The sequence below is a fragment of the Pempheris klunzingeri genome, chromosome 9 (assembly GCF_042242105.1).
Source record: "Pempheris klunzingeri isolate RE-2024b chromosome 9, fPemKlu1.hap1, whole genome shotgun sequence".
NCBI classification, from domain to species: Eukaryota; Metazoa; Chordata; class Actinopteri; order Acropomatiformes; family Pempheridae; genus Pempheris; species Pempheris klunzingeri.
The window spans coordinates 25,894,842-25,908,268 of NC_092020.1; the positions used below are offsets into that span (position 1 = coordinate 25,894,842).

At 44.0% G+C, this 13,427-nt stretch overlaps 1 protein-coding gene across 2 annotated transcripts in view; it reads right to left on the reverse strand.

Annotated features, from left to right (window-relative positions):
• The window catches only part of LOC139206753 (transcription factor COE1-like), a 157,918-nt gene that overhangs the window by 20,777 nt on the left and 123,714 nt on the right, over positions 1–13,427 (reverse strand). For both annotated transcript variants that reach the window (XM_070836325.1, XM_070836324.1), the window contains exon 11: positions 7,471–7,559. In XM_070836325.1, coding sequence (XP_070692426.1) covers positions 7,471–7,559 — 89 coding nt within the window. The remainder of the gene's footprint in view (positions 1–7,470; positions 7,560–13,427) is intronic.

Consider the following 13,427-nt stretch of genomic DNA (forward strand, 5'->3'; position numbering starts at 1 on the left):
TGGATAATTAATTTAAATTGGTTTGAGTCCAACAACTTTAATGTTCTTTTCTCGGCTCTGTTAGATTAACAGTCATTTAATACAAACACCTCTGAATGTTTACAGAGCACAATAACAACATCTGGGTCCTTTCAGAGACTCTGAACCAGTTACAACATCACAATCTACTTCCTGCCCGTCGCTCTCCGCTCGGAGCCCATTGGTTCCCACCGAAGACGTAAATGCTTAAAAACACTTTCATGTTTAAAAAAAGGCTCCGCAGTTTCCTGAAGCTGTAGTTTTTAACTTCAAACAGGAGGAACTACTTTCAGCGGCGGATGAATCCAGGTGTGGTGCTGTTGTAGGGAGTGTTTGGGGCAGCAGTGATGATGAAGGAACACGTCTCGTCACATGTGACCTAAAAGTCTTTGCCTCAACTACAACATCAAACCTCCACGAGGGCGTTTGATCGTAACTGCAAACAGATTATTTCTTTTTTAGCAGCAAGAAGGTTCCAGGTTTGAATCTCTGACCGGCCGATCTGTTTGGAGTTTGATGTTCTCCCCGGTTCTCTCTGGTTCTCTCTGGTTCTCCAGCTTCCTCCCACAGTCCAAAGACATGCAGGTTAACAGGTGACTATATTTCCCGTAGGTGTGAGTGCTTGTTTGTCTCTGAGTGTCGGCCCTGTGATTGGCCGGCGACCAGTCCAGTCCAGTCCAGTCCAGTCCAGTCCAGTCCGTGGCGGACCCCGCCTCTCGCCCTGTGTCCGCTGGGATTGGCCGTGTAGACTTTGGGTGGATGGACGTGTGCAACTAGAAAGTTTTGATGTATAGTGACACTAAATCCTCACACGGCTTTGTTAAATACTCGATTCTGATTGGTCAACTACAGCATAGCAACGGCCTCTTGTTTCTGTACAGCAGACCGTTGCCATGGATGCACTTCTGATAGCAAAGGGAATGAAATAACTTTAAGATCAATAAAATCATTTTAAGTCAGTATTTTGTATTTCTTTAGTTTGAAGAAAGCAGAATAATAATAATAATAATGTTCATCGACCAAAACGAACCCGTTCACAGTCTTCTTCAGCACGGCAGGATGTTCATTTAAATTATGGTCCATTTAGAGGAAAACAGTCCATAAAGCTTAAGTCAAGGCTGAAAAACAGCGTCCACAAACTAACAGGTGACGTCACGACAGGTACGACCAGCTCTGACACACAGTCTTTGGATTTAACCAATCAGGGGGAAACTAAAGGAAGATAATAAAACGTCCGGCTGTAGCGCTAGCAAGCTAATCTGCTAGCTTGTATGTTTACTGCCAGCTGATCGTCTGAAGGAATCCTTTATTAAAACAATAAATGAGAAAATGAATAAATAACATATCCGAGGATACCAAGCAGTCAGAGCCACCAGCACAAAACAACCGAAACAAGAGTGTTTCATGTGAGAGCAGCAGGACGGCAGGTGGACACACAGCTCACATACACCCACACAGGGAGCTACAGGGAGTGTTCAGGTGGAGAGAAACAAGACTCACTGGTTCATCCTCAGTGGGTCTAATCAACCCAGCACCGAGGAGGAGGAGGAGGAGGAGGAGGAGGAGGAGGAGGAGGAGGAGAAACCCCTTCAGCCTGAGAAAAACTGGTCTGAGCCACACAGAGAGAGAGTTTGTTAAATAGATCGATCAATAAATGTTTTTTTCTTTTCTATTACAGTTTAACCAGACTGACAGAACCGTCTTCCTCTCATCATCATCATCATCATCATCATCATCATCATCATCATCATCATCATCATCATCCTCCTTAATTGCCAGTTTAATTTTCAAATATTCACTTCCTGACAGGTAAATCTGCTCACATTCGGTCCTCCAGACTCCTTAAGAGAGTTTAATGTTCATCCCAACAAGTCTGTTAATATCTGAGTTTAATGAAATGAAGGAGTTAATATTCCGTCATCACACACTGGTTATTAAATATAATATAACAGATGAAATATCAGTAAATGTGACTTTTTTCAGGCAAAAAAACTAAATAATCTGGCTTTAATAATTAATAATTAATAATCTAGAGAAAATTTAAAGAAAATTTAAATTGTGTAATTAAGTACTCTCCTTCCTGACCTCCTGTTCTCCTTCTTTATCTCCTCCTGTACTTCCACACCTCCTCACCCCTCCCTCCTTTCCTTACCTCCTCCAACTCTCCAGTCTTACCTCTCTTGTGTAATACATTTCAAAGATGTGAGGGCATGTTTCCTTAAATACGCAAAAATTTGCACAGAGTCTGGTTGGGTTGTGCTACTTTGTGCTAACTGAAATACGAAAAGAACAATTTTACTTTATAAAAACAAAGCACCGTCCCTGTGATGGACTAAACGACTTGTTAATAATTGATTTTTTTCTTTTTAAATCAGCTTCTTCTCAAAGTAAACAAAAACCTCTCGCTATCACACCGTACTCCTCCCAAAAACACTTCTGGGAGGCTGCACCCTCGTGACCTTGCCCTTCTTCCGTCCATCTCTTGACATATTCCTCCTTTTTTTTCCCCTCCTCCTCCTCCCTCTCTATTTTTTCTATTTTCTTCCATTGGTTTCTAGGGGCTTAATTACGGGGGGCCGGCTCCGTGGTTGAGGAGGTGCTGGGCGAACAGGGATCAGCGTGACCCTGGAGGAGAAGCCATCAGACAGCGGCCTTAACAATGATAAATCACCCCGAGCAGAGCTACAGATACAGCCGCCGCCCCGCTGATCTCTATAAAATATGGATGGACCTTCGCGCTGTGCAGGAGGAGCGGAGCCGCATCGCGCTGGATCTCCAGATTAGCGATTATCAGGCGGAGCGGTATTCTAATGATGTGGGACATGGTGTGGGGTTAATTCCATTCAGAGGAAATGGATTGAAATTCAGCTCATGAATTGAATATTGCTCATTATTCTCAATGAGAGCAGGAAATCTCCTCATTCATGAAGTGGGTTGGAATTAATAATCCCTGAACGGACGGACGCCCCCCCCCGAGTCAGGATGGGGGTCAATGATCAGAGCTAAAGGTGCACACGCAACACGCCAAACACGTTTAATCTCCACCTTGTGGTTCACAAATCACAAGAAAAGAGAGGGAAGGGAAAAAAAGGACGGAAGTTTTAATTTCTGCAGCTAATTTCACTGTTTTTCACCACCAAGATCGGTGTGTTTCTCATCACTGGACAGCCTTTATTTTAGAAAAACCAGCATACTTCATTGTGTGTTTTAAAGGGTTCCTTTAGGATTCAATACAATATTTGTGCAACACACGATAACAACAAAACGAATGGATTGAGGCAGCAGTAAAATTAGTGCTTTTGTGAATGGAGTCTGGCTTTTTTATACCTTAATACCTAAAACCTTTAATATTCAGATTAAGGTGCAATGGTTAGGAAATCAGTAAGTAAAGCACTAAATGTTGCTTCTCTTTGATAAATGATTCATGAATTATTTGAGATATTTAAGGGAGCATTGTTTTATGTCTGTCTGTCCATACAGTAGTTCAGACAGACAGGCAGGTAGGCAGGCAGGCAGGCAGGCGGTTAACAGGGCAGTTCGACAGGCTGCGAGGCCAACTGGCCACTGTTGACCTCTGGGGTTTCTCCTGGATCAGGTTCAGACCTCTAATTTCATTTCCAGTCTGGCTCGACTGCAAGCGGACACCTCAGCGTCCGTGCAGCAGACTGAGAGAGAGAGAGGACACATGCAGCCAGAGACGACCTGCAGCCCTCACTGCTGCTGCTGCTGCTGCTGCTGCTGCTGCTACGCTAACATCTCATCTCATTCACACAGCCGCTTTACTGAGCAGGTGCACAAACACAAATGTACTAAAGATGGACTGGTGACTAGCTTGTTAGCTAACAAGACATGTGCAGAGCATCAGAGCTGATTTCATGGGGCTAGGCTAACAGTTTTCCCTGTTTCCGGCCGTGCTAAGCTAGGCTAAACACACCAGCCAAACACATACCCCGACACTCGGTAGTTGTTCTGTTCTACACATTTTGGACAATTAGGACAAAATTAAAATCTGGGGACTTTATGAGAACTCACTAATATTAAAACAGTGTTTTCTGCCGCTAACAGGAAGCAAACACTGGTATAACACCAGCTAGCTCCAGATAGCAATATTAACATCAGGGAATGCTAGCTCTTTATGGATATTACTACCTATAAATACCTAACATAATGTCGCCACACTGGCTATATGCTGCTAACATGGCTAACACTTTCTCCCTGCCTTACCACGTTGTTCTAAACTAAGCTAAGCTAAGCTAAATACATCCTGGATGCAGAGAAATGAAACTAACTGTGGAGAAGACGGCTAACGTCAGCTATCATACCCGACACACCATGACCTAAAGAGGTCATTTTCTGGTGAATATTTTGTTTGTTTTTTTAATGTTGTTTCTTCTTTTGGTGGAGCTACGCTAACAGTTGCCCCCTGCTCACAGCCTCTGTGCTAAGCTAGGCTAAACATATTTGAGATAAAGCTATAAATCTTGGCGTTTAGGTCCAGTTAGCTTTGAGTTTCCACCTGTGTCTTCCCCCCTGGTCCTGTCGACAAAGCCCTACTGATGGTTTGGTGATAAGGTTGTTAGCTAACAGTCAGACTTGGAGGCTAATTTGATGTAGCTACGCTAGCAGATCCCCCCCTTTGCTTCCAGCATTTGTGCTAAGCTAAGCTAACCATGTCCTGGACCAATCTTTGAGGTAATTCCACTTTCAGTTTCCCATCTTTCAGATAAAATCAGCTGTGTGTTCCTTCTCCAGGTTTATATATTCACTATTTCTGTGTAGGTGAACAATCACACGCGCTCCCTCTTCACCCACAATCCTCCACTTGACGCCCTACGACGAATCAATCTGTTCTCTGTCGCGCCGCCTGTCCAAAAACAAAACCCTCGCCGTCCAAAACATCTCTCTCCATCCCTCCTCCTGTCCTCTGCAGGAGCGGCGGCAGGTGAAAACAAAAGAGAAGTGACAAGCCGAGTTAACCCGTAGCTGCTCGGTCACATGATCCCCCGCCGGCTACACGCCGTCCTGCCGCCTCTCCGCCGGCTCTGAGCCAACAGCTCGCCGCTTTCCTCTCTAGTCCAAAACATCTGAGGGGGGAAAACCTGTGGTCTTATTGAGTTTTCTTTTGAATAAATAAATATTTAAAAGGCAGCGGGGAGGGTGGAGGGTGTTTGACGTCCCACTCTGGCTGCAAATCAGGCCATCAAAGGGGGCCAGACAATGTATGCTCACTATTAGTATCAATTTACAAATAAACTGCTTTTTTGGTGACTGGATCTCCGATGTCAGATTTTGATAAATGGTTTCAATTTGGCAGCTGCTTTCGAGTGTCAGAGCCCATCTGACGCTCGCCGACCGCCATCGCCGCTCGCTGCCTCAAAGAATCTGCCTCAGTTAGCCTTCGCAGCCGGCAGCCGCCAAAATAATCTCTTCATACTAACCAGGGCAGGTGTGTGTGTGTGTGTGTGTGTGTGTGTGTGTGCATACAAATGTCTTTCTGTGGGCGAATATTGAAACCAGGATCCAGATTTCACTCCTGATGTGTTTCTACACAAATCTTAAAGGAGCTTCCTGTGTTTTTTACACCATTAACTACAAATCACAGACACTTTTCTTCACCGTTGACTGTTTTCCAAAACCTGCTGCTGTTTAATAGATTTTTAAATGTGCTTCTTCTTCCCTCCAGGCCGCTGGTTTCCCTTCATTTCACCAGAGATAAAACACCTTCCTGCTTTAAACCTGCTTCAGATTCAGCTGTGATCTTAAGACGTTACCAAACTTAAATTAGACCACGGCTACAACTAAAGGTTGTCTTCATTATTGATTCGCCTGCCAAAGAATCCAGTTTTTTAGGTCCAAAAAGTGTCAGAAAAAAGTGCTACAGACCAAAATGGCGTCTTCAAACATCTGGTTTTTGTTCGACCGACAGTGAAAAAGCCAAATTTATTCAGTTCACTGTGACAGGAAACACAGAACATCCTCAACACCAAGAAAGTGGAACCAAAAAAGTACATTTCAAAATAAAAGTCTGCACTTTTTAACTGGGCTTGTCCACAATGAAACACTGATTTCACCTCTTACTCTTCTTTCACCAAGAGCCGATCTGTTTCAGCGCGTACACTGCAGCTGACACTTCAACTCCTTTCAGTGCTTCAGACCATTTCAAGTCTTCAGCAGTTTCATTTTCCACAACTCCCATTGCTCTTAGACAGTTTGCTTTAACTGCTTTCAGTGCTTAGACGTTAGCTCACACTTCAGCTGGTATTTTCTTTCCATTCATACACTTCATCTGCCTTCAGTTTCTCACAGCAGCTCCACAGCAGCTCCACTTCAGCTTCTTTCAGTAACTGTATTTCCACTGCCACTTCAACTCCTTTCACTATTTCAACTACTACACATGTATTACATTTCAGCATGTGTACATTTCTCATCCTTGTTTGCCGCCTCAACTGCTTTCAGTGCTCACACTTCAAGTGACATCTTCTTTAAATTTACACACTTCCAGTGGTTTCAGTTTGTCCCAGCACCCCCACTTCAACTGATACGACCAGCCTAGGTTATCACACATCAGTGGAATGAACATTTTAACTTAAAATTAAACACTAACTCCATTCAGTATGTCCGTTTTCTTTGCCACTTCAGCTTCTTCAAGTAACTGTGTTTCCACGGCCACTTCAACTTCCCTCAGTGTTTCAACTACTGACAATCAGCAGTCAGCGCCTGTAAATGACCTCTTTTCTCGTCCAACCAGATGATTTAGCCACTCAGAGTTACACCATTAAAGCTTTAGATAAAGAAAATAAATGAAAATTATGAATAAAATGAGTTTTAAAAATGAGTTATTGAAGTTCAATGAAAATAAAATGACTTAAAATGTCATTTTTTTTAAAGCTCCAGCTGCAGGATGGACGACACAGTTATCTGTTACTCGTCAATAAGGTGACTTGGCTGACGGACCAATCACCTGCCTCTCTACTCTCACCAGGTCGTGTCTCAGCCAACGACCTGCCGCCGTCCAAGTCTTCCTCCTCGCCAGTCGAGGGGAAACAAAGCGCAGCGGCGAGAGCAGCAGCAGGATTTCCTCCCACAAACAGCTGTTTCCTGTTTGAGGGATCGGGAACAATCAGCCCGGCTGGCAGCGAGGAGGCGCCGCCGGTGCCAAGAGCGTGCCGAGCAGAACCAACAAATCCAATCAGGCAACACGGTCCTGTGCTGCGTTAAGTAATACAAGAAACCTTAAACCTGCGCGGCGCAGGTGGACTACGGCATCCACAGAGGGACAAACGGCCTCTAATGTGCCTGTAAAACCTGATTAAACAGCTCAATTAGCAGCAGCTCTGACTGACAGGTGCATTCTGGGACGTACCTGCCGCACAAAAGTTCACTTCCTGGCCTTGAAAGTGACCTCTGACCTCTGACCTGAGCATGCATGACTTAATGACTCTCTCCACTGACCTTAGGTAACCTCTCGGGGTCCCCGGGGTGGCGAGGGATGACCTTCTGTAACCTCTGGAAGCCGTAGTCGATGGTCGGCTCGTTCAAGGCTGCAGGACGGACAGAGAGAGCGGCGGTTAGGACGACACGGACGAACTCAGCCGGACGCACAGACGAGCACAGACAGCAGCACAGACGCACACTCTGACGGCAGACTTTCACAGATCTGAGACGCTTTAGGTAAAATTCAGTTTATTTCTAAAGGAGTTCTTCAGACAGAGCGACTGAGGATACAGAACAAACGTACATACTCATTAAAACACAAGAAAAGAAAGAAAACAAGGAAACTAAATGAAACCCCACAAAGACTCAATGTGCTTTACACACGTGGTGCTTTCAAGGACTCCTCTCAGTGCAGTAATCTCTGAAATCACGGGGATCATGAGGGAGTTACCGAACACTTCACCTTGTTAAGCAGCTCAGAAAAATAAACATATTTGTGTGTTTGTTCTAACGCTTAATTTTCTGAGTCACAACTCTTCTTTAATAAAGTCATCAGTCTTTTATGTTTTCTAACAACCTTCTCTGGTTCGTTTGAGTGAAATATTTAAGTCCAACTTGTTTTTTTCAAGTTTATTTTATAGTTTTTGAAGCTTCAGGCTCTTCCCTTGAAACCCAAACACACTAGTTTGACAGACTGTGGACAGAATATAGACTGTTTTTGATTCCTTGCTCGAGAAGTTAAAGAAATATAAACATGTTTTATATGAATTCTTATACATTCTTGTCTGTATAAAGTCCTTTAAGTTTAATATAGATAGATAGATAGATAGATAGATAGACAGATAGATAGATAGATAGACAGATAATAAACAATAAAAGCCATAAAAGTCAGTGAAACCAGTAAAAAAGGTGAAACTCTTTGACTTCCAGACGTCTGGATGTGGTTGTCGTGCTACTTTTCCCACATTTACATTAAATATTCACCTTTTGTGTTCTAATCTTTTGACTTGGTGGTGTTTTATACACTCCGTAACAACTGACTGTGTGTTTCTTTCACCCGTTATCCTCCTTCGATCAATAATAAATGGAAACTGTTTGCTCGAACACCTGATGAAGGTAAATAAGTACATTTCATAAAGTTAGGAGGTGTGCAGGAGTTTTTCTTTCACTGAAGTATTCTCACTGCACTCGTTTTTAAAAAAAAAAAGAGGTTTTAACGACTCGATTTTTTTGGCAGAAATCTATAAAACGACAATAAATCCCAGCAAACATCTGGTGCCAACTTCATGTGCTTCCTTCTTCTTCGGTGCTCGGACACGTTTCAGTCGGGACGAGGAGCCGCTGAGGCCTGAAAACAGAAGCCGTTTAAAAAACCCCAGGAAGGAGCGACCTCCCAGTGATCTTCAGCTTCAGTCTGTTGGTTCTTATTAGCAGCGAACGCTAACAGAGAAGAGCGGGCGAGCGAGCGGTGTCAGCTGATCTCTCTCTCTCTCTCTTATCTTCCTGCTGTTTATTAAGTGTGAGACCTCACACTCCATCTGTCCTCCTCGCTCTGCCTTTTCACCGCTCCTCCGCCGCTAATTCAATCCAACCTTCCCTCCCTTTTCTTTTGCTTTTTCTTTTTTTTTTTTTTTTTTTCCTCTCCTGCGCTCATTCACCTCCACAAACAATCTGCCTTCCTCCTCCTCCTCCTCCTCCTCCTCCTCCTCCTCCTCCCCTTTCCTGAGCTGGAGAAACACCCGGAAATGAGTTCAGGGAGATACTTCTCCATAATCAAGCCCATTAATCATAAAAGGCTGTCAAATTTGACTTTGGGGACAATTTGTCAGCCGATCTTGCCCACTCCGCTTTTGTCACCGTTGGCTCTTGTACTCTGTAAGGATGATTGACACACCAAATGCCGGTGAGTAGAATAGCTAGTTTGCGCTAATATGCATAACCGCAGCTTTCATGAATAAGAATAAGGCAGCTATACGGCGGCGCAGAGGGGTCTCCTTCAAAGGGCCCCGTCGCCGTTTGTCGCCGGCGCTCCAAATAGATGTTATTACCATTATAACAATATTTGTTTTCTTTCCCCGGGAATGGGCGACCGCGAGCTGCTAAATCAAATTTGTCGGAGCGGCAGCAGAGGAGAAAAAAAAAGGCTTTCAGGCTGCGACTGGGGTGGGGATGATATCTGAAGGGTGACAGAGCACTGAGGGACGTGGCCCTCGCCGCGGGGGCTGCCATGTTGGATTTCTTGCCTCCCCCGCCTCCCCGAGAGGAAGCGGGAGAGCGGCGCGGCCTGAATCCATTACCTCCGCCCGCCGTGAATGAAAGAGGGATTCATTGTTGGATCCCAAAGAGCCTTTTTGGGGCCGATGCAGAGCAGCAGAGGGTGAATGGAGATAATGCACCGGGACGACGCGAGCAGCAATCAGCGGCGAGTCCCAAACCGGATTGCCTCTCGACGCCGTGTACATACATCCAAACTTATAAAACAAGTGAAAGGCACTATGGGAAATGCTGCAATTGAATAAAAAACCCATTTGCACTCAGAGAGAGACGGGGAGAGATCTGTGGTGTTTAACTCTTCATCTGCATCGGAGCAGGAACAGTTTGTGATCTGCCGCAGGACGCCTTGCTCACAGACACGGTTTATCGTCATGCCGGAGGCCTGGAGGGTCGTTACATCACATAATCTGTAGCATTTATGCAATATTATACTGTATGTTTGTGCTTTAGTGACTTAATACTGTCGCTCCTCCTCTGATTCTCCACTAAAACACCTCACGACCACGTTTGCTGTTCAGATTTTAGAGGCAGATTAGCGTTCCCTCCAACTCCATCTCCACCTTAAAGGTCTCATTAAAAGGTTTAGAAATAAAAAAATGTTATTCTCAATTTGATCTCGGTAGGATAAATCTAGGTGGGAGAGCAACAGAGCGTATATAAATATATATATATATATAAATATACAATCGCCAAAGCTTCAGTGACAGCTACGGTTTCATTCAGTTTGAGGAAAGATGGAGGTTACAGTGAATAAACGATGGTGAGGATATGAACTGAAACAGTATATTTCATCCTGGAGTCTGAGTGACTGGTAGGTAGTAAAAGTGTTGGAACTGGTCCAGTAGATCACCTCAGCCAGCAGCCACCAAACGGGCTGCAATGGCTGCAACGTGATCCTTTGGGACAACTGCACCTGATCACAGTAGGTCCACTAAAAGAGCTTGTTTGATCCACTGACAGGCTCAGAGTGTTATTCTAAGTGTGTGACAGCATCATGGAAAGGATCCCTACAGAGAGAGACCTGGAAGATCCTTTTGGTTTAACCACAAACAGCACACACACCAGACTACATTCACTAAAACAGGGATTTTAGAGAACAGGACTCAGGAGTCAGTTAGTTAGTTTGTCTTATTGTGTGACTTTGGTGTTTTAAACCGTTCTTCTTCTACTTCATTCCTTTCGTACTGGACTGTATTAAATCGTGTGTTTCTAACGGTTTAGTGTCTGATGGACGACCACCCCAGATGCGACCCCAAAATAAATAATTCCCCTCTGTTTCTTACGTAACAGCTGTTGGTCTCAGGCCCTTGATTTCTTTCCAAACAACAACTGTGATCGACAGTTACTGGTGTAACTGCGTCTCTCTCCGGGGACGCCGAACACAGAGTCTGTAACTGCACTGACTGTACTTATATCTCACTAAACTATATGTGCTGGTGCCAAGTTTCTCTTTAATCAACAGCTCCAAACCCACCTGCCTGCCAGCGACCAACATTAGACTCACGACACCAGCGACAGCACCAACCAGAACCTCTACCTGAGGCCTGGAGGAGTGGGCTTTCATACAGGTGTGAGGTGAGTATATATCCCAGGAAAGCCTCTCTGAGCCATGTCTGTTTGAGCTGATGGAGTTTAGGTTGTGTTTGAGCTGAATGCTGAATAAAAAAAAAGGGTGCATGTTAATGGTGAATGTGGAATAAACAGAAATATGTTGCTGAGACAAAAATGTAAGAAAAGCAGAGATGTTAAAGATGTTTTTCGTGGCAGCTCCATCAAAAGGAAATGTTCATCATTTGTAAAAATCTTTTCATCTGTCTTGTCCACCTGTTTCTGATCTGAACGTTCTGCTTTCTTTGTTTTGTTCTTTTTCTTTTCTATAAACAAAAAATCAATAAACATATATTAAAAAAAATCTTTTCATGTTTGAAAACTTCACTGGTCTCTAAAAATGACCTCCTGCAGTTCCTGCTTTCTGCTCGGATTCGAACCGACAACCTTTCAGAATAAAAAAAAAAAAAAGCTTTTCACCCTCAACACAAGGAGGGATCTTCCTCTTCCTCTTCCTCTTCCTCCTCATCGCAGGAAGACGAGATCACAGATGGGGAAAGAAACAAAGCCAGAAGCTTTTAATGAACCTCTGGACAGGCGGCTCAGAGTTGACTCCCCCTCCTTCCTCCCTCCTTCCTCCCTCCTTCCTCCCTCCGTAGAAATTAAGCCCATTACGTCCCCTTATTAAAATCTCGCCGCACTTTGACCCCAGCGCCCCATTGGCTGCCTGCAGGGCCCCGCGCTCCTCCTAGCCAATCGATACCGGCTGCCTCCCTGCAAAGAGCCCGAGTAATTGGAGAGCGGCGGCTGGCGGCGCGAACCCTGACCCCCCCACCCCCACGCATTACACCGCCCATATGAAGACAGATTGCCTGATTTAGTGTAAACATATGCTGCAATTCCAGGCATCAGTGCCACTTTCTCCATCGTAATTTGTATTGATTTTTCTCTCTCTCTCTTTTTTTTCTGTGCGAGGAGGCCGCGGCCGCCGTTTTCTCCTGCTGTCTGATGTTTTTTATAAACCACAAAAGGAGGAGAGGGAGATAATTCAGAGGTGAGAGGAGAGGAGGGGGATTCTTTATATATTTAATCAAGTATTTATCGCTCTCTCTGTTTGGTTTTTTTCCCTCTCTCCTCCCTGTGAAAGTGATCAAACGGTTGGTTGGCGTCCTGCTGATCGGAGCGCTCTGTTATTAGGCGACTAAGTGACTGAGGAGAGGAAGAAGGGGGGGAGAGACGGGGAGGAGAAGAAAGGGGAGGCGGGTTACGTGTTAAACTAATTTCTTGACGGCAGATTTGTAGCATCAGAGGAGACGAGGAGACGCAGCGAACAGCAGGTCAGAGCTATGAATATTTACACATTTATGAGCAGAGATGTTCACTTCCCTCACAGCTACAAAAACACCAAAATTACGTGCGAAAGCTGGAACATCTGCAGAACGATTAATGACGGGACGGGTCCTGCTTGATTGTTAATATTTAAATAACTAGAACTGAGCTTTAACAGTCAAATAAAAGCCAGTGTCACGTATATATATAATAGACTTTGACATACAGTAAAATGAAAGGATTTAAAACCGGAAAGTGACGTAAAATAATACGATGAGAAGAACATGAAAAATTCAGAGCATTGAAAGATTAAGACAACAGACTACAGAAGGATGTAGCATCACTGAGATACAAGTAATGTGTTGGGATTTATAAATACTGAGTCCAGCCACCGTTTAAACACTGAAAAGAAACCTAGAAATCAAACATTTTTATAGCTGAAAATGCTTTTTAGAAGCATTTATCATCATTTATCAAACACAAATGTAAAAGAAATGCCAAACATTGGCTGTTCTCGTTTACCCAGCATCTCTATTTTACATCTCAGTAAACTGGGTATATTTTGGTACGATAGACCTGGAAGATCCTTTTGTTTTAACCACAAACAGCCGTTATATCGCTCTCTGCACACACACCAGACTACATTCACTAAAACAAGGATTTTAGAGAACAGGACTCAGGAATAATGAAGGTTTAAACGCTGCTTTGTACAGTTTTCCACAATGTGATATTTAACTTTTAGTGGAGGAGAGAAAACTTTCTTTCTTTCTTTGTTGACTTTAAAGTCGTCTAACACAACAGAAATAAGTCAGTGTGTAATAAAT